Below are 22,849 nucleotides of genomic sequence, written 5' to 3'. Positions count from 1 at the left end.
TTCACACTTTCAGGAAGGTATGTGGATTCAGCACAAACCTTCCCTGGTATCAGCCTGCAACAGGATCCCCTCGGCCACCAAGACCTCAGTGTTTGCCACATAACAGCTGGCAAGAGACTTTTTCCACTTGTCACCCCATCCCACTGGCAAGGAGGCTGGGGGTATGCAAGAAGTTGGGAGGGGCCACAGATGACCCTAGTCTGACCAAAAGGGTGCCCCATACCATACAATATTTTTTTCACTTTTAAATATTACCTGAACATGTTACATCAAATAACTACAGCTTTTATATTTGATGCGGTAAAATATTGCACTGAACTTCAACAGTCATAAATTAATTTTCAAGTATATAAAAAAGAGTTAATGAATAATTTGAGTTTAATTTATGAATCTTTATTTTCTCCTCATATAATTTTAGAAATGCCTCCTATCAATGATTTTAAATTCACTCAGTATACTTTTCTAATAAAACAAATAGTTAAATTATTATGTCATATAACTTATTCTCTTATTATTGGAATGGTAATGATGGACATAACCATTATTGTCTGATTTCCTGGATCCTCCTCTTAAGCAAGAAAGTACTTAATTTGAATGCCATTGGGTTTGAAATCTTCTTCCAATAGTTTTATTTAATTTTAATATCTTTCTTTAAGTAGTATTAATCCATTTACATGTTTGCTAGCTCACAACATCTAGATGGCTTTGTTGAAAACCTAAAACAAATCAGCCAGTTCATACGTAGCACATAGCAAACATATGCTCAAACATAATTCTATAATTAAAACACAATATCATTTTCTCTGCTTACTTCTTCACATCTTTTAAATTCAAAACTTCTCATATTAAAAGATGGAAAAATATCTAACTGAACTCCAGAGAAGAGCAGTTAGGAGATCTGTTTAGGGATTGAACTAAGAATATTTTATCCTTTTTAGTTAGGTTGAGTCCTCATAATTACTTATGAAGATGCATCCAATTTTAATAAGTTGAATTTTTACCATTTGAAGCAAACCTAGGAGCCCAGATTACATATAGGTATGAGTGTTACACTCTGTTTCTGTTCCCACACAGTCTTAGGCAAATGCAGAAACTTGTACTTTATGATTAATACCCCTGACTTTACCAGGCTGATTTAGAATGCATAAAATTCAGACTGTATATTTCAAGATGAAGGTTTAAAACACACGCAAGGCTAGATGAATGTTTCGAGTGTAAATTCTTAACCTTAAATGTCAACAGAAATCATCTATTGAAATGAACTATTAAGAGACATCATAGATTCTCACTTCTCCTTCACACAAATGCTGGATGCCTTTCAAGAAATGCCCTTTGATCAAACATGAGATGTTCTTAAGTCATACAAGTTATTGAGTTCAATAACAAATTAGCAGCATGTCACTGAATGGACTGTGATAAATAGCAGGCTGTATTAGATGTTGTAATGGTAATTATTCATTCTAAATTCTGTGAAGCTATAAAAACAGTTCAGAAGAAACAGCAGAAAAATTTTACAAGCCCTAAAGCAGAGCTTTCATGCTCAATAAAACATTGTCTGTTGACCAAGTTAGACTCTAGATAGCAATATATTGGTTCTATTGCAATAGCACCTAAAAGCAGCAGTCAAGGATTAGGGCCCTCTTGAGTATTCCTCAGTCTGTAATATGGAAATGAAGCCACAATTTTATGTTTATGTTTTTATCATAAATAGTTCTCAAGTACATGATCCAATAGGGCTGTCGAGTACAGCAAAATCTGCTTTATTTTTAAAGGGAATATAATAGCCAAAGCATTTGGTGGATTATGCTACATAATACCAAGTCTAAACCTCTAATAGACAGGCCAGATCCCTGGCCTTGAAAAAGACCTACTGTGCATTCCTAAGCCATTGCAGTGACCTTAGGTAGCCATCTGATGAACTGGCCAGCGTGAGAAAGTTTTGGGGTAGCGTAGAAATAGAAATGCCAGCTACTTGGCACATACTTGTGCAACCAAAATATTTCTGCACCCCAGCAACCCTTACCTAATGAAAAATAAATTGGACAGGCAAAGCATATATCTACATTTCCAGCAGACACTAGGACAATCACAGCCGTGCCACATTAGACTGCAGCTGTGTCCACCACCAGTCCCACTGAGGCCCTACCCACTCTGTCCCCCAAGAACAGTGAAGCCTTAGGGAGCTGTTGTTTGTATTACTTCAATTACATATAAAATAAACGAACATGATGAGGTAAGGTCTACAAATGAATACAGATCCGAAGCCTAAAATGGAGGGGAAAACTCAAATCCATCAATCTTCTACAATTGAGTTGAATTCTCTTTTGTCATTTACTATTAGACAATCCATTTGAAAATTATTTACAATCCCGCTTGACAAATATGATTAGAAAAGATTTGGCAACTGTACTAGTTGCTTTCATACAAAGATAAATCTTTAATTACTTCTACTCTTACAGCAGCAGAGTTGTCACAGGAAGTTGGAGAAAAAAGCATCCATCTAGAAAGATCTAAACAACAACAAATACTCAGAAAACTCTATAGAGCAGCTAAAAGAATGATGAAATACATTAAAAACTAAAAAGTTACTGAAGTTTGTTTAAAAAAATGCAGTTTCTTAAGATCTGCTTTGTGAGCTTGTTTATCCCATTGCTATAATCTGACAAGAACCACGTCATAGTGAATAGGAGAGACTGTTTCTATGGCTTGTTATTGCCATAGAAATCACTTAATAATGTATTTTACTGCATCTGTACCACAGGTCTGGACTGTAGGAATTTACTTAAGGAACAATATTTCCGGAAGTCAAAATAACTTATGATAATAAACTTAATTAAATTTCAGAAAGTAATATCTGAACCATACTTAACATAATTTTCACCAAACAATATAAGGAGTCCTGGGGTCAGGACATGGAAGGCATAACAAGAATACAAAATATGTAGTCTTCCTTTTGTAATCCTGTACTGCCTTGATTCAAACTGGTTAACTCTCGTGGTTCTGAGTACACAGGACAAAATAAGTTAATAATTCCTTAGAGAATGTCCCTATATATTTACAGTTATACACCGGAGCCTCAAGAATTTCAGTAGAGCCATAGACATTAGCAAACAAAAACTGAGAATTCTCTCCTAAGCCTAGGTGAACTGTGATTTTTGTTCAAAGGTTTTTAATAAACTCTGTGCCAGTTTTCATAGTGACATAAAATGGACACCCTTAGAATGAAGGTGATGCACCATTTCCAATTAGTGTCTTAAGTGTTTTAACATGGACAAAACAAGACATTTGCCTGTGAATTCACCCTTCAAAATGATTGAATTACATTTTCTAAATTGTTATTGGTTCTGGTTTGGTTTTGGGTTTTTTTTTTGTTTTTTTTTGTTTTTTTTTTTCAAAAAAAGAAAAGTCAACCTGCAGCAAAAATCCAGCAAGGAAAGCTGCAGCACAAACAGCCAATTTTCACTGAGATAGAAACTACAGATGAAGTAGGAAGCCTGAGAAAGTGCTACGACTTGCAACTGTTATTTATAATTAGCAACTAAATTATATAATTACAACGTACTTTCATAGTACCTCTTACAGCACATTTTTACCATTTTTCAATAAAAAGCCAACTTTAGTTTCACACGGCTCTGTAAAATGCTCAGCGACCTGTATCTGTGCAGACTCACTGAAGGTCATTGCCTTCACAGGGTGATGGGATTTCACACTCACACTACACAAATGTAAATGGCTCAAAGAGGTAGGGCACTGTCTCTTCCCAGATATCTAAAAAGAACAAAGCTGTTGACTAAGCATTCTGTATTCTCATTACATTTCATAGGCACACAGAGATTTAGCACTTCTGAAAAATAAAGCTTTTATCTTCCCCTGTGATGCATGTTGTCTAATCATCTGATCTACTACAGAGTGAATACAAGGAAGGTGTTAGTGTTAATGTTAGCAAATCAGAATGAGAATGTTTTACACCCACGTCTTTGTTACTTTGTACAGATAAAAGGAGAAGGGAACAACAGAAACTCAGGGTCAGAGAATGTCGAATGAGAAGCATGTCAAGATGCCTTCTTGTATATCTATTATTGCTGCATTTTTCCTTTCTTATATAAAACTATTAGAGGTAAAGGCAATGGCATTGAGCATGTAATACATTTTTCTGGTATTAAGTTTTTCACAGCCATACACTTTGTGAACTTAAACTACAGCAATAACACAAAGTATTGCCATTTTCATAGATGCTTTTTCTCATCTTATACAGGTGCCATTAAGGACTCTTATTTGCACAAGCTTACTGCTTAGAGAAGTCATCTTCTTCCAGAGGCCAGGGCTGAAAAGCTGCTTATCTCACAGGGTATCTGTGCACCAGTACAGCCTCCATAGTAACAAGGACACAGGCATAGCAGCTCAGCACAGACTCATCACATGAATATTTACCCAGGGTCTCAGCAGTTAGCACCCTGCAGCTCCAGCGCTATCAGCACTTTAACTATTGCCCTCAAAACCAGTTCTCATCTGTCAAGATGAGCTGCAGTCGTGCTTTGGACTGCAGTGTAGCCCTATCTTTAGATAAGATATGTGGTTTCAATTTTAGGAAAATAGGAGTACCAAGCAAGAGACTCTCACCTACTCTATCACCTCTCAAGCAGTCATATGCATCATCTTCTATAATTTGCAATTTTGCTTATGATGTTGCCAGTGTTTCTTGAAAGTCATACTATTATTTACTGCTTTGTGCAAATGTGATCCATTAGGCAGCTGAGTTATCTAACAGCTCTTTGTCACTGGACGTGGCTGTCTCATTCCTCTTTTCCATGCTGCTCCCAGCAGTGTGACTGTGCTCTTTTGTGCCAGTTCTGGTAAAGGCGCAACATGCCATAGTAATTCTTCACCTTATTAAGGTGAAAGGAAAGTGTTCATTTTTGCTGCAGTGGTTCAGTTTCATACCAATGTAGTGACTTAAAATGGTTCACTAAAAGTCAGGTAAATAATGGATTTGGTCCAGATCAACAATCATGAGAGAGGATCAGGAATGGGGCTTTCATTTCAGATGGCAATGAGCTGCTGGCTCAGCCCATCTTGCCTTACTGAGCCACACTTCAAAACAAAACCTTGTGCTCTCAGTGTCTTGAAATGAGACACTAGTACTTGGTGACTTCTCAGCTTTTAATGAGGTCTTTAAATCAATTCAGCCAACTCCACTAGCCTGAGTTTCCATGACGATTTTATGCTTTTTACAATGAAATTCTGGTGCTGAAGGGATTAATCTTTTATTTTTGTAGGACTAAAACCACAAAGCAAATAACAGAAAACTTGCTCCAGTTACCTTTACTTATACTGAATTATATCTATGAAGATTTCAACTACTGACCAGCCTTGGCTTTTGTAAAGGATCACAGTGATTGGCTTGAGACAAAGGACATATGTCTGAAAACCAGGAACTTTCAGCCTCAGAAATATACTTCCTACACCGAAGAGACAAAAGCAATCCATTAAATTGTGCCTGGCTGATTAGTCTGAACTTCAAATCTAGTTCTGGTGGCCTTCATCAATGAAAAGCTTTCAAGAACATATTCAGTTCCTTCAATTCAACAATATGCTAGCTTTAAAAAGTGCTTCTCATTATAATTTTTTTTATAGTGTATTAAAATTGCAAGATGAAAGCAGAACATGAAGGTTTTCAAAGGAAGTCAGCTTTTAGAAACTCTCAGTATGATCAGATTTTCAGAACTGAGCGTGGAAAAAAACTACATCCAATCTAGAATACACAGTAGAAATTGTAAAATTTTAAAATTAATAAAATTATTGTAAAATTAAAATTATAAAATCCAATTAAAAATACTGAATGCAGTCACTTCTTAGTTAAAGTATTATATCATGTAGTATCTAGACATCTCATACTGTGTCACAATCCAAGCCTTTCCTTGTTGTTATAGATGTATATAAAAATGGCCTATTAATATGCAAAAGAATAAATAGTCATGGAAGTTTGTGATGAAAACTTCTATGTGATTCTATTTAGATTATATAACTAATGTCCATATATTTCCATTTTCCAAGTAAACAGATTATATAACTATGAACCTAAAAGATATTCACAATCTAAATGTTCAGAAAGGCAGAAATTATAAACACTGGAACTGTTTCTTATAGAATGTTTCTCTAGAATACCATTGTTCTGAGTACATTTCTATAAGAATTGCTGTTTTCAATCTGGCCTAAACTTCAGTGTGTGACACAGATATTTTTTATGTACATATTTATTTAGTTCATCTTTTTTTACGTATCTTGAAAGAATATCTTAAGCTAGAAAATAATGTTGCATGAATACAGGCTACTAAGTTCACTTTTCTATTGAAACAGATGACACATAAACCAGAAGCTCCATTACCACACACTTCATTCACAGTCTACTTCTCCATTCTCACAACTACTACTCAAACTTTCCTCGGCAACAAGTTGCTTAACCAACAAGGTGAAATGGAGTAATCAGATACATGTGACACTGACTATTTAGCAAGTTAAATATTAACTGAAATAAACTGTATTAAAAGTATCTTCAAGTCTGAAAGCCTGCTAAGTGCTGCAGCATGATCAGTCAAATCATGGCCTAAACCACATGGCTTCAAAAAAGAGAAAAGGGGGAAAAAAACTGTAAGAGAAAACCTAAAAATTCAGTACAGGGAAAAAGAACCACTGAGTAATGCAAAGACTTTGATGAGTTATACAAAGCAGTACCAGGCTGCTGTGTAGTAAAGGCAAGATTGCCACGGGGAACTCAGTGAATTTTTTGCTTGTCTTTCTCCACTTTCCTCTTTCTCTTTTATGCTGCATTGGTTCTGTAAATATGTAACAATGCCCAACCATTGTCACCTAGTAGTTAGGACCAAAAGCCTGAAGACTTGTTTTCTCCTAAACATTATAAGACGTCACTACTTTAGTGACCACTACTTTAGAAAAGCATGATCATGATACATTTTATGGGAAATATTTTCAGAAGTACGTTATGAATTATTTTTTTAAATGCTTTCACATTTCAAAGTCACACAGAGAACTTTACAACAAAAATAAAGTGATGATTAATAACCAAGAAAAGGCAATGTGGCCTAAACATTATCCTTGTTTTCTTTGTGCAATGGTCTTTAACCTTTCCATGACAAATAGGACCAGTTGAGTAGAAAAGGTGAAAATGTTAGCATATATGTTAGAATAAAACTTCAGTCTTAAGAAAAATGTAGGTACTTTGCAGTCCAAGGCAAAATAAATTTCTCAACACAACTTTATAACAGAACCACTGAGCACTAATGACTCAGTTCTCCTCTACCTGTTTCACATTTTCTAAAACATCAGAAAAGTCGTTATTATTAAGTTACATTTTTTCTATTTTGCCCCTAAAATTAGGATTTTAGTATCAAAACAGTGGACCATCAGGGGAGAAATCTACTAACCCTCCTCTGAAACTAATGAAAGACACCAAAAACACATTTAAAGGGTTTTAAATACACTTTCAAGAAAATATTACTGTTGAAAAAAGCTATAATTTTCACAAATACGATGAAATCAGATTCCTAAATCAATAATCAGATTCCTAGGCAGGTGGCCTGGTTTTCAAGGCACTCATCATTGAGCATTTGCTCAGGGCTCTGACTGGGACGATTTCTGCAGGACTGTAGCTGTGACTGTTGGGTTCACCCCTCACACTTGTGCTGTTGCCTTCACCAGAGGACCAGCTCCAATGTTACAGAGCAGCTCCTGAACTGCTGTAGTTGAAATTACACCAGACACAGAAGGACAGAGGAACTGGTGCCACTTTACCTAGACTGCTCATGTCAAATATTTCTTTCTAGTAACTAGATTGTGAATTGCAATGGATGAGGCTTGCATGGAGTGAGAACTGTGAAAAGATGAAAAAGATATGTTTTGCTCTGACAAACATATGCTTCCAGCTCTCACCTTCAACGATATTCAGTTTAATGTAAAGCAGCTTCTGTGACTAGCTCAAAGTCCTGAATGGCACATTTAGGAGAGCTTGGAACAAGAGGGCTAAAGGACAGGAACTCAGTTTTCAGGTGAATGACATACATACAGTCCATCCTGCTTATTCCCCCTTCACTTTGTTTTCTCTTTTCCTTCCATACGGATTATCCTATCCTTAATGAAATACATATAAAATAACAACAGAACAAGAAAAACACATTTTTAAAGAAAATGTAAAAAAAACCCAAAAAACCAAACAAAAAAACCCCCAACCACATATATTTGATAGAATACTCCCAACTAAATCATTATTTTTAATTAATTAAATTAAATTATTTTACAATTCCCATTTAGTTTCTGATAGTGAACTGAAGGAGTAACAAAATTACCTGCAAAATCAATTTAAATATGCACTAACATATTATAAAATGACAGTCCAATCTGTGACCCATAATTTGAGTGATTTTTTTTACTAGAAGAATCAAAGTATGAAGAAAATTATAATTTGAAAAATACATGTATTATACAGAAGTATTTATATAAATGCCCTGAAAAGTTCAAAGAAAAACTCCACGATGGTTTTTGTTCTATCATGGCATTGCAAAGAACCGAAATGTTTAACACAGAATCCATCAGGTCTTCGTTTTGCCCTTTCTGTGCCAAACCTGTATGATTAATAGTACTTATCCCTGACGCCAGACTTAGTTGACAAGTCCAAATTTCTAACTTATTTAAACTGAAAGAGTAATTTGAAATAAGTAGGACAGTTTGGATAAGATAAGAATTGCCTACATAGGGAGCCTTGCATTTTTCAGGATGAAACCCTTTCCAGCCGTGTTTGTACAGGAATTTCTTTCATTGTTATTAAAAGGCTAATGAATATTTATTGATTTTATACAGCAAATATTCCACCTGCCAAGATGTGAAAGGATAATGGGAAATTATCTTGAAACGATATCACAAGTTTCTTTTATTTACTCTTTAAATTTGGAAAAGATTTTTTTAAAAAGTTTGCAGAGAAACAATAATCCTTTATTTAAGAGTGGTCACCCAGATAATTCGATGGTTTACAGCTTAGACTGAAAAAGAAACATCTTTGCCTTCAGAATAGAAAATTTTCACAATTTTCACGGTAATTGTAGTTAGAGTTAAAAATATACACTGAAGACAGGATCCAATGATAAAAATTTTTCCCAAGTAAAAATTGCTAAAAATGGTGTCTCATTAACAATAAACTTAATCTCATCTGGAATCAAAGACAACTAAGAAAATTGCACTAAAATATTTTAATAATAATTCATTGTTCTTCTGTTGCAGTATACCAGGAGATAATTAATCTTGTGTTCAGACATTTCTGCTATAGTCATAGTTCCAGTAAAATCCCAGAGTAAAAGGAAACATGATTAAAGAATTACAGTTTTAATGATTTGTGTACATTTGTATGCAGAAGGTTCAGACCATAATTTAGTAAAGGTTTTAATCAATAAAATTGAATATTAGACTTTTTTGGTTGAATCAAAGCACTAACTATGAAATTATTCATGTTCATTTACTTATGATAAAATATTCTGTCTTCTCTGATTATCATATAAAAATATTTCTTCTTCCTTACTTCAGTAAATCCCTTTCTATCCACAGATTCTGACAAGGCATAATCTGTTACACACTATCTTTTCAGCATGTATTATGATATCTTAGAGGACAATCATTACAGTTTTATCAGGAAGCTTGAAATGTTAATATTTACCATCTTTTTGCCTAATTAAAATTGCCCCATAAAAGTTTCCTGGCTTTATGCAGTGTGTACCTGCCCAAATGCTTCTGCCAGGCAGAGTGATAATACGGATGTGAATATGCAGCCAAGAACTGGGAAAAAGCAGGGCTTTTTCTATGAGAGATAATATTGTCTTATGCCAAGTTTAAATTACTGCAAATTTAAAATATTATAAAGTAGATTCCTCTAAATGCTGCAGAAAAATCACACCCCCTTCATTTATCTTCTAAGGAATATAGAAGTGCTAAGTAGAAGAAGGTTTGGCAACAATTCAAAAAAACGTTCTCTGCAACTTGAATCATTCTAGTTCCGTTCTCATCTATGTGCCTGTGAAAAATATTTTTCTAGAAAAGACATCACAGCCAATACTAACATTTTAAAGTAAGAGACTTCTTATTCAATGTTGAAAGTACATCAGAAGCAGTGATGTCTATTGCTTTAACATATAAGGACAAAAATGCAATATTTCTTATCTCTCAATATTTCTTATATTTACACTTAAAATGGAGGCAGTTCATAGGAAAAAGGTTAAAAAATAGAATAATAGAATTCTGATTTTTTAATCAAACCCTTTTAATGTTAAAGCTGCATTTGCCCTACATAAGTTACAGAGGTCTCTATGAAAAAATATTTACTTATAAACACAAAAGAAATCTCCTACACTCCAATATTAAATGAAATAATAAAAAGAAAATGTGTCACTCATTCAAATCTGGGTTTTAATAAAACATGTCAAACCTTTCAGTATTTTAAATAATCAATTATTCTTCTTCAAAATTTTATTTGAATTCTAAGGTATTTCTATGCTGAAACTGTGTGCAATTTCCATGCCTTCTTGTTCAAATGCTGCAGCTCAGTCCTGAATTTTTGCCTTCTAGTATAATTTGTTCCACAGAAGTTAGACTTTCAGGAACTCTTTAACCTGAATGAAGCAAATTTTAGAAACAATGACCTCATTCTGATCTAATTTAGCTCAGTGTAACTTTGAAGGCAAAGTTGTTGAAAATGTATGAAACTGGCACAAGTAAGATTGAAATCAGGTCCTCTATCTCTCTTCTTTAAAGGTGAGAGCACTGAGATGGAATCCCACTTGCCTGGCATCTCTGCTCATGTAAAACATGCACTATTCTTGCAGTAGCACTCAGGAAATGTGCTTCCTGCTCCTCACATTATGAGCTACCATACTTTTTTTAACTTGTGACAAGTATATTGTTTCCAAATAGACTTTATTCTCTGTCAAAACCCAAACTGTATCTCTACCAGATTGGTTTCTGTACTGCAATAAACAAGTGGGTCCTGCAAGCTGTTCCAGATATGAGGATATTTTAACTTCTATAATGAAAAAGTGCAGTTATTCATATGTTTGAAGATGACCATAACACAGCCAGTGGAAGGTTATATATCTATGTTTTCAATGCACTTAGTGACAAAGAACAGTGTATTAACACGTTGTCCTGCATACACACATTTCTGTTCACACAACCTGCACTCTGCGGCTTTCAATCAACAACACAAGGATGTTGAAGATATTAGATCACTGGAGCCTACCTATCCATATGTTGTGTTGGGAGTGCTGGTCAACAGCTGGCTGAATACGAGCTGGCAGCATGCCCAGGTGACTAACAAGGCCAGTCACATCCTGGCTGGTGTCAGAAATAGCGTGCCCAGCAGGACCAGAGCAGTGATTGTCCTCCCTGTACTCGGCACTGGTGAGGCCACACTTCGACTGCTGTGTTCAGTTTTAGGCCCATCACTACCAGAAAGATATTAAGGTGCTGGACCATGTCCAGAGAAGGGCAACAAAAACTGGTGAAGGGTCTGGAGCACAAGTCTGATGAGGAGCGGCTGAGGGAGCTGAGGGTGTCTAGAATTGAGAAAAGGAGCCTCAGGGGTAGCCTTATTGCTCTCTACAACTTCCTGAGAGGAGGCCAAAGCCAGGTGAGGGTCAGTCTCTTCTCCCAAGTAACAAGCAATAGGATGAGAGGAAATGGTCTCACGTTGTGGCAAGGGCACAGTTTAGATTGGATATTAGGAAAAAATTCTTCGCTGAAAGGGTTGTCAAACTCTGGAACAGGCTGCACAGGGAACTGGTTGAGTCACTGTTCCTGAAGATATTTAAAAGACATGTGGATGTGACACTTAAGGGATATGGTTTAGTGGTGAATGTGTCACTGCTAAGTCAATAGTTGGATGTTATCTCAAGGATCTTTACCAATCTACATGTTTCTATGTTTCTCTCTATATGAGTTTCCTTGAGAAGACAAGCAGGCATCCAACTAGCTATCGTGTTTTAATAAAAGAACAGTGAAAGCAAACACTAAACTTAAGAACTGCACCTCTGACAAAACACAAACACATTTTCCTTTCCCACCACAGATTCCACCCACATCAGATGTCAGCCACCATTTGTGCAGAGATACCTCTCACAGCGTGCTCTGAAAGGTGGCTGGGAGCATGCTATGTGTATATGCCTGAATTGTTTACCACCATTTGAAAATCTACTATGTCCTACTTTATATTTAGAATAAATTAGAGCAGTATTTAGAGCTATCTTGCACCTGGATTTTCTTGAGTGAATTCTCTTTTCCCTTGTAGAGATTGTCTCTTGCCGGAATCCTAGAGTTTGAGAGATTGATAAAGGACTCTAGGACATCTAGGACCCTCAAATATTTGGGTAAGTAAGAAGGAACCCAGCTCCAGTGCAGGTCACCTATCTGGTGCCTGCACTCTAAGTGGGGGTATGACAACCCCAGGGACCACCAGCTTTCCTGAGAGGTCGTGGTAAGTCTCTTCAGATTAGTCCTTTGGTGGACTGCAGGAGTGACAGTATTGCCACAAGGAACACATGGGCAGTGCTACTGTTTGATTTTCTAAATCTACCTGGTGAAGCCTGTGGACACAGAGAACAAGCCTGTAGCACTCTGCTTAACATCTGCTTCATGCTGGCTGACAAATTATAGCGGCCTTTTCAAACCTCCCTTGGGGCCTACTCCTTACAATTGCACTGGCAAACATCTAACTGAAAGTACAAACAAAAAATACACTAACATTCCCTCTCAATAGAAGACACTGAAATTGGACAACCAATATAGAAAGCTTGGCCTAACTTGCACAGCACAAAACCCAGCTTTATTTGGAGTTCTGTAGGTGACATAGTTCAATGTCCACTTTACTGCAATTAGCACCACAACTGTTCTTATTTCTTAGAGCCTTGGAACTGAACCACATAAACTGAGATGGTTTTGAGAAAGAACTAGTGACTTGAACAGTCTAGAACATTTATAAATACATCATCATGATCTCCAGGTTTAATGATGGAGGATCGATTTTACTGCCATTTAAAATTTACAAATTCTTAAAAGCACTGGCATTTCAAGAATTGTTTTTCTGTAACATTTTAAGCAATTTTGATCTTTCAGTGGTAGGGAACATAGCAATATACCTAATATTTTGGTCCAAAACATATAGTCACACTCTGGGTTTTTTCTCTCAAAGTGTATTTCCTAAGATAGGCAGGGAATTCTGCAGTGGAGATGCAGCCTTGAACCATCTGATATACTGATCTCCAGGACTGGAAACAAGTGTTGAAAATGGCAACACTGTCTTACAGCTTCAGAAGCCTGGTATTCACAGCAAGAGTAAAGAAGGGTCCCTTAGATAATGTGGAAAAAGTATTGGAAGCTTCAGAATAATCTGAACAGCATAATAAGCAAGAATTGTTCATCCTATGCACAGAAAAAGACAGAGGTCACCTGGTAAATTGGTATTTGGTTATGTCACTAAGGACAGCTTCAACCTGTATGAAGAGCTGCACAAAATTCAGTCTGCAAAATATGTCTAATTCTGACACAACCTAAGTTTCAGGTAAACATATTTGTAATCTCAGCTATGTCCATTTAACACTGTTGCCATACGTATTTCCTGAGATTTTAAAGAATGAACTGGTCTGTCACACCATTTTCTCCTCACTGTGATCTTACACTTCTTACCTCACCAAACACCCTCTCAGCACTTCAGGTCAATGCTGCCAGGTTCACATTCCTTGCTCAGGGAGTTCCAGCCCCTCTTTGCAAAAAATCCCAAGCCAAGTTTAGCCCTCCTGCCCTTCTCTCCAAATGCCCTTTTCCCACCCACTCACCATCTCTCCCAAAATGCTGATTCTTCTTCTCAGAACCCTCTAACCTACCCTTCAGGAAGTTCCTGTTCTCACCTTACCAGTTACCTTTATCAGCCTGATTTCCTTCACTCTATCTGCGTTTCCCAAACTACAGGTCACAGGTTTTGCCTACTAGGTCTACCAGCTTCGCTCTTCCTTCTTCTCCTACAGCCTCAGTTTTCCTATCAATCCACCAGTTTCCAGATACCCAATGACATTTTGTTTTGCCCTTCCTAAACTTCTTTCCCCTATCTGCTTCTTTTTCTTCTGAAGCCTCCTGATTCCCGTTCCAACATCCCAGTTCTCAGCCTGGCATATGACCTGAATATCCTGGTCCAAACATATTTGTATAACAAAAACTATGAGTATCTTAAGAATCTAGCTCTTCTTTTCTGCAGTTGAACCTCCATCTACAACAATTCTTCACCATGCTTGTGTTTCACATGACTGTCCATGGGGTACCCAAGTCCTGTCAGGGTGTTCATCACCTTTCTCTGCTCACAGTTTCCCTTGTCCCCCAGAGAGGAGGTAGGAGCATTCCAAGGCAATGGGTTTTTTGGCCATCACCAGAAAAAATGAAGAAAAAAATTTTGCCTTGTCCCTTCCCTGAAAAAAATTAATTACATTTTTAAAAATCAAGGAAATTTTACCTTGAGACAGACAGCTATTGAAATGAGATCAGGCTCAAATCCTGAAAGTCACAGGCATTTAGCAATAATGGATGCTCTTCCCAGAGTTCTTAATCCAGCAGCTGGTACCTGTCTCCATTGAACTCATAGAACCAAATGTCTATCTTGATTTTGTATGCATATATACGTTCCAACTTATGTATGTAAGGACCCTTTTCCTTTTGAAGATAAGGTTAAAAGGAAAGCTTTCAGTCCTTTGAAGAGCATATGACTATATTTTTTTCCTATATTTCTGGAAAATTCACAGTTTTCAGACTAGTATCTTAAAATCAGTGTTAGGGTCTTGTACAATCTGGACCCATTTTTAGGCAAAGTCTGGTGCAGTGTGACCCTGGGACCAGGGTCAAAGGTGTAAAGGGAAAGGTTCCTATCGCAGAATGGCACTCAGCTTTTATGGATTTTTCAGGTAGGCAGTCCAAGGGCAATTAGGAAGAGACTTCAGGGCCTTGGAATGAGTCGTTCTTAAAGGGATCAAGAGCACAACTGATCTTCTCCTCTATGTTCCAGTTCTAGGAAATGGTGAGGAAAGAAAGGAAGATTCCTTTCAGATCAGTACCTGACTCTGACCCTGGTGTCATCAGCAGAATTTTGAGGGTTTTTGATCATGTTTACGGTTCATATGACACCAGTCCTGCTGACAACAAATGGGGGTTGCCTGTCTCAAAAGGGGAAAAGGATCTTTGGGCAGGTCTGAGCAGGGCTTGTTGAGAGAGCCTTGAACAGGGGATGGAGATTCAATGCAGCAGCAAGGACACACAGGGTTATGGATATGTTACAAACCATGGAAGTGCTAGATTAATGGTTGAACTCAATACTCTTACAGATCTTTTCCAACCTAAACAATTCCATGCCTTTATAATCTCAAATGTGAATTTTTTTTTTATGTTATGTGTACAAAAAATATAGAATTCGTATATTCTTCTGTATATTATGTTTCCTATGCTGGACTGCCATAAATAAACATTTTTTTACTACTTCCCATTCATTCTTTGGTCCTATTTTACTCAAGGTTGTTTCTAAGAACAAAATCATGAATACCATAAAGTTGGTAGAAGTTTTTTTCTACTTATCAGGAAGACTAAGAAGTCAAGGTTTCAGGACAGTTGTTTCACATAAGTCCATGCAACTGTCTACTACTTTGACCTGGGTGAAATTTCCTTCCATTCCACACTATCTTATTCCTTACTTATCAGACCACAGTTGTTGATATTGACATATGAAAACTCAGACTTATTTCACTAACTCTAATTAATTACTTGCTTCAGAACCAATTTGATAGAAATATTAATAATGTATAGTAACAAATCTTCTATTCCCAATCCACAACAGCAGAAGACAACTCAGGAGAAATAGTAAAGGTTCACTAGCATAAGAGTAATAACTCAAAAAAGGTTAAAACTAATGTACTTTAGACCAACAACATACACAGAAGTAAACTAACTATTAACACTAATTGAGTTTAAACTGATTGTCTCCAATACTTTCATATTTAAATCATACATTTCCTTTGTATAAATTGGGAATCATTTCAATCAATCTTAGCTTTGTTTTCTGACAATGGCATAAATCCAACACTAATCCTAAAAAGTACTAAACCAAAAAGCACCATAGCACCAGAAGAAAAAGAAACCTCCACTGGTATAAACCACATCAGTCATTTCAAATTTGTTTCAAAACTTGAATGGCTTAACTTTACACACACAGGCCTTATTGCAGATCCAACACTCTTCAACCTGCAGTAGGCAGCATGACACTGGCATAAGGTCTGCATCATGTGCTCAGGTTAATTCAACAAAAATGTGGTCATGCACCCACACTTGATCCAGATCAAATATGCACTGATTGTGATCCAGGAGCACGCAAATCTGGCATTACTGGACAGGAAGCCACAGCCTTATATGACAGACCAGCCCTAGATGCGTTGCAGATTTCATTGACAGGTTTTTCAATAGGCTTGCTTTTTTCTTTAATATATCCTAATACTTCCAGTAGTTGTGATGTTCTTTTGCATGTAAATCATTGACTTTAGATCTAAGTAAATGAAACACAAAATCAGAAAAAAACCCAACTCCCATCACAACAAAATTTGAGTCATCTGTGAAGGGCTGTAGATAAGTGGTGGGAATCAATTTAAACAGTTTAAATATACAATGTAATAGAAACTAAATCACATCTAGATATTGAAACAATAAAAAATTAGAAATCTTACCTTTTTCACTAACACTTTCACTTTCAATCTCTACATCATCACAACTTGTATATTCTGGAGTGGATGCCAATTCTTCTTCTGAGCTACTTAATGAAACCTGGCGCATTTTACCTCCCTTTTTTGTTTTATGGGGCTTTGGTGGGGGAGGTCTGATAGATTCAGACTGGTCTGAGCTAAGTGAATCATTCCGTAACATGGTCTCCATTTTTTCCCGTTTTGTTTTCCGTACAGCAGAATTGGGATCCAAATGGTGCTGTTTCCTTAATGAATCAGAGCGCCTCATGTCTGGTCTTTCCAGAGGAATTGGACTCCTCCTAGGTGTAGGAGGGCTATGATTTGTGGTCCTCTGACGATTGGGACTTGGCCCCTGAGCCTCTCGAGTTCTTTCCATAGAGTACGAACGTTGGTTTTCCATGGCAGCCCTGCGCTCAGACACCGATCTTTGTCTTGACGGCCGTTCCATCCTGAGCATAGACATCCTAGAATCCTCCAACTCTGTATTTGCCAATGAGACATCACTATGCCTCCGTTCATGGCGTGCTCGGGACACTTCAGCATGGATACGCATTTGTTCCTCATATGGTTGTGGTTTGACTGGATAACGAGCCAAATTAGGGTCACTTCGGTATCGTGCCTGGTATTCCTCTTCTCTCCGCTGCCTTTCATATTCTTCCCTGTTTTGTGCATCTTCTTCTTCTACCGAATACTCCTTGGAACGCCTGCGGCTCCTTCTGTTGGAATCCCTATAATCACCCAGTTCAGGTTCTTCATATAACTGAGGCCCACGCTGTGACCGTCTATCTGAATAATCTGATGGTGACCTGGGCATCGCACTGTCTGATGTAGCATACTGTGAATATTCGTCTCGCTCGTCCCTTTGGTCGTATCTTCTGTTCTGTTCTCTTGATATTGATGGGCTTCTTTTCCTAAATAATCACAAGAAAACAGAAAGAAAATTCTGTCAATACTTTATGTAGTACAAATATACAGTTAATGCTAATTAAATGATAGAATGATTTCATTGCATTTCTTTGTGAATGCGCTGTCACACTTTCTGTACTAAATTAAAGAAAGCATGTCATGCTACAAATCTGCTTCTGGTCACAGCTTAAACAAAAAACAGCTTTGAAGGAAAAATGCTAATACAACGTTATAAAATATAGAATACAAATACTTATGCTACTTTGTAGTCATAACTGCTTTACAAGTACCAGCATTTTATTAATCCTTCGTAATCATTTTACAGCGATATAACTTGACCATATCCTTCCATTTCATAGGGCTTTATAATCACCATAGAAATTAAGGCTAGAAGGGTCATTCAGTTAGTCTGCCATTTTTGCAGCCATTATTGCTCGAAACCACACATTTCCATTCCTACGAAATTATAACGTGTGCCAAGGGCAGAAAACAGACAAAGATCCAGTGGCCGCACTTGTCTGAATCAGATGAACTCAGAAGTCCTGAACTCAGAAAACAAAACACTTTTTTGTGCTGTATAGAAGGGAAAGCACTTCAAAGTGCTGTCTGAGTTGACAAAAGAATCCTTCCCATCTCTACAGGGATGGTAATAGTATTAGTCCAAGCATTTGAGCAAGACACATCAGAATACCAGAATGGAGTTCCTGTGCCACATAAAGCATGGGCTCTTTGTCATAGTCACCATCTGGCCATAGACAACAACTGAGGCTTCCGAGGACGGTGGAAAAAGAATTATCACGATATTCTTTCCTGACATTGACAAAGGATAGATTGAAGCATTAGATTCTTTCATATGTATTACTTTAGTAAAGGAATATTATTTTAGTTTCTGGAATATGTCATGAATGTTATGTGTTTTTTGATACAACATTGTTTGGCATATGATTAGAAAGGATCAGTTAAATAGGGAGTAGCATTTCACAGGGAAAAAACAAACCAGAGCTTCAAATCCTTACAGGGTAATGAGCATTGAAAATTATACTTCCTTCCTTCAGGCTTAGCTTTTCCCCCTAGATGGATCTGAAGAAGTTACCTGCAGGAAACTGGAGCAAAGATCCCAGATGTGGATAAAAGCCACTGAGAGGTGGGACTTCTCTGGGATAATACAGTTAACTCAAACTTTAAGTAATGAAAATACATATATGAAGCTATTTTTGTATTTTCAGTCCTTTCTTCTTATATTTAGTTCTACTTTTATAATTAGGATCCCATTTAAAATGTTTTCTACCCTCACAAAATGGCCAGTGATCCTGAAGGGTAGCCTTGCAGGCAGCAACAAGGAGATCCTGCCTAGTGTTTAGAAGGATGGGAAAAAGGTGAGCAAATACGCAATCTTCTTGTTGCCACAATGGTCCTAGAAGAGAAAAGGAAACCCTTCAATTTAGTGAAGGGGAGAAAGAGAAACAGGTATCCAGAAAAGGACAAAGGGCTCTATGTTTGGCCTCTGTGACAGGAGAACAATGTTCTTCTCACAGCCAGAAAGGAAATGCAGTCTTTTCTCAGTAAGGGAAAACCACAACTGTCTGAGCAGAGTGTGAGGTGGTGGTGATTGGCAAACTGGCATTCTGCACTGTCTTAGGTATCATACAGGATCGTTAAGCTGTGCTTGAAAGATTGGACCCAGTTTTGCCTTGTAAATATTAAAGTAATTTAGCTTTACAATGGCATCTAGAAATTAGAAAACCAATTCAGTTTTGCAAAAATGAAACTCTTTGTGCAAAGCACGACAAGTAGTATAAGAATCTTGCAGATACCTATTTGTGTATGGTGAAGCTGGGATGTCCTGTGTGTCTTATTAGAGTGTCATGTTAGTATATCAGTAAAAATCACAACCTCAGTAAGTTTAATAAAATCTCTACAGATTCTGCTACTGGGGACTCATGCTGAATCGCTCTAATGTGACACAAACAGAGTTTCATAAGTCTAAAACCAGAATGGCCAAGGGGAATGGACAATTAGGACAACAGAACTACCAGAATGCAGACAGTTTGCAAAGACATTAAAGTTTTCATTAAGACAACAGAGATTAGGTTCAGAAATGCTTTACGGAGGAATAAAAATATTTTTTCACTTAAATACTTCAGCTGATGAAAAATATGACACATCCCAAAATAAATTGTTCCGATAATAAATTATCTAATCCCTCATAATTTCTGCCATGCCTATAATAAAAATTTGCATAACTTCTCCTTCTCAGTTGAGTACCCCATATAGGTAAAATCTTTTTATCTCTAGTCAAGCCCAGTTGAAATAAATGGCACTCAGCAGATGCAGCATGCATTCATATGGATCTCATTGCAAGATTGAGACCAGTACATGTGCACATGAAACGTTCACATATTATGCAGTTAGTACACCGCATATACTCAGTCTATATTATCTATAGATCAAGCTGGATTCACAGCCACAGATTTTTTGCATAGCTTTAATCCTCCAAATCATTAAAACACTCCAATAAGTACTGTCCATAGTATCAACTCCATGATGTACTGTGAAACACACAGAACTGTACAGAATATAGTTTGACAAATCTTACACGTGCCTTGGAGTAGTCTGAGTGTACACGTGCTTCAGTATTAAACATCTACATACTTGTGTCGACAGTAATATAAACAACAGAATAGAGGATTTGTTTTAGCTACAAATAGATTATAAAAATACACCCACACTCCCCACATATGTTTGTGTATATATATAAATATAAATACATATATACACACACACATATATATTATTTCTTGTCACAGTGTCCTCATACGGATGCATAGAATAATAGACAGATCACTTCAGGAAACATTACTGCTATAATTTCATGGAGGGAAGGCTGAGAGGATTAAACAGATAGATTTCTGTATGAGTAAAAACAGTACTGCTGAGGAAAATGTATTTCTATCAGGAAAACACATCATCTGATGAGCTGGCACAGGATTTACTGAAAAATCCACCTTTTTTCTAGATTAATGAGAGTAGGATGTGCCAGTTTAGCATTATATTTTTACACCACTCACACTAACGTTTTCTAATCTTGTGTGCTACATTTACCACAAACAGTCATTTTCCATCCTCCATTTTGTTGCTAAGATATGAATACAGGAACACCATCCATGGCTAACAGCAATGCAAAGAACATCTGGATCCTCAATCTATTCCAACCTTTCATAAAGGAAAATGCTTTGTACAGGTGCCCTCCATGTGGCAACTGCTAGGCCACATGCAAGAAAAAAGACCTACCTGAAAATGAAGTGCTTTTCTTCAGAGAATGAAGCCTGGTAGATAAAAGCGACTAATTTAATTCCTGGCCTGTGCTGACTGGCACTATCAAGCTCCCCTTCTAATTAATTTCATTCCTGTTGAAGCATCTAACTTGACTACTCGGATCAAATGCCAGAAGTTAATCCTATCCATCAGAAACATTAACTGTACCTGTAAACCTGACCAGCCAGAAACCTTGCTGTCAGCAGGGGCTCATCCTGCCCTGAAGTCACCACATCACTAACTATTCCAGCCTGTCATTCTATTTACCTGTCATTGTAGCACAATTAGTTCCCCTTTAACACTCAACATTTTTTTAATTTTAAAAATACCTGCCATAAACTTAGTTGTACACTATATATTTTAAACCAGAGTTATGAAATCATGGCAGGAGGAACAGTACTTGTGAAAACTTATGGTCAGTCACTACTATTAAAAATCTGCTGTTATTTTTAGATCACTAGCTAATTCTCACTCACCTTCATGAGCCTCTGTCTAATCCATTTCTCACCATTAACTACCTGAAGATACCTTAATAAAAGCCTTTCATCATGTACTTCCGGCTGGATACCCCATGGAAAATGATGACATCTGCCTTTCCAGGACTTTCCTGGAACTTTAAAAGTTAAGAGAACTTTTAGGGGTGTGATACACACCCTCCAGCTGCCAGCTCAAATAAGCACTATACATCTCCTATCAGAAGGATTACCACCCTTCCTGAAAAGGTTACCATACCACTGAAAAACCCTCCAGGCCATTGTGATTGCTGCTTGTTTGAAAAAAAAACCACAACAAACAAACAACAAAAACAAACAGACAAACAAACAAACAAAAACATAAAATAAAGTCTCTTTTATGGTTAAAAAACTGTAGAACCTGCATAAATCTCTTTGTCAGGCGCAATTTATAAGTATTATTTTTTCAGATGTATAATCTGAAACTTAATTTTTCCTAATTATTACTGTGTATTTATTTTTACTGCTATTGATCAATACATGACATTTGGTCTTTTAACACACAATCCATAAGCTTACACTGATGGAAATCTTATTTGCAGTGCACTACAGACATCACTAATATGATGAAAAAGCAAATAGCTTGACTGTAACCTGACCTCCTGCTCATAATGTTAAATTATTCAACTCCCCCACACTACAATAGAATTAAGCGCTCAAAATATGACATAGAAGAATATAAGACAGCTATTCGGCTTTGATGGCTGTGATTTCCATAATGGAACTAAATAGCTTGAAAGTCTTTGACATTCATTTGTATTCTTCCTTAAAGAGAAAACACTCTTCTCCCACGATTTAGATTTTTTAAAAATTAACCCAAGGTTACTGTAGAAATGGAAATTTAAAAAATTAGGTTTCTATCATATTTCAGATGTCACAGATACTGAAAAATATTTTAATACGGAAAGAATCTGTATCACTGTCAAAGCTAGATCTCAGGTCAACCTGCAACTAAGCTTGTTCTCAGACTAATAGAACACACATTTGAACGGGAGAAAACTTTCACAAAAATATCATTCTAGAAATACGTTTAAACATATGGGTACCTGAATTAATCTGCGTTTAACTTGAAAATTTCTATCAATTAGAAGCTTTGAGTCAATTAGAAATAGCAAGGACTGAGTGGGCCTGAGCCATCATCTACTACTTGAAAAAATGAATATGGGTCATCTACTTGTAAGACCTAATCATAATTTACTAGATAATACTTTGATATTTTGTTTTCTCTTTCCTATAAATTAGCAAGGAATAAAATTGACTGAAAAATTAAAACTGGAAACATTTCTCCTGCACATATTGCAA

At 36.7% G+C, this 22,849-nt stretch overlaps 1 protein-coding gene across 50 annotated transcripts in view; it reads right to left on the bottom strand.

Annotated features, from left to right (window-relative positions):
* Positions 1 to 22,849, bottom strand: part of RIMS2 (regulating synaptic membrane exocytosis 2) — a 449,434-nt gene that overhangs the window by 235,156 nt on the left and 191,429 nt on the right. For all 50 annotated transcript variants that reach the window (XM_027883430.1, XM_027883435.1, XM_027883443.1 and 47 more), the window contains one exon: positions 16,800 to 17,725. In XM_027883430.1, coding sequence (XP_027739231.1) covers positions 16,800 to 17,725 — 926 coding nt within the window. The remainder of the gene's footprint in view (positions 1 to 16,799; positions 17,726 to 22,849) is intronic.

Source organism: Empidonax traillii, unplaced genomic scaffold (genome assembly GCF_003031625.1).
Source record: "Empidonax traillii isolate 1590-97213 ecotype Southwest subspecies unplaced genomic scaffold, ASM303162v1 scaffold126:size1624879, whole genome shotgun sequence".
NCBI classification, from domain to species: Eukaryota; Metazoa; Chordata; class Aves; order Passeriformes; family Tyrannidae; genus Empidonax; species Empidonax traillii.
The sequence above is the reverse complement of the archived record's forward strand: the minus strand, read 5'-3'. Positions and strand labels throughout refer to the sequence as shown.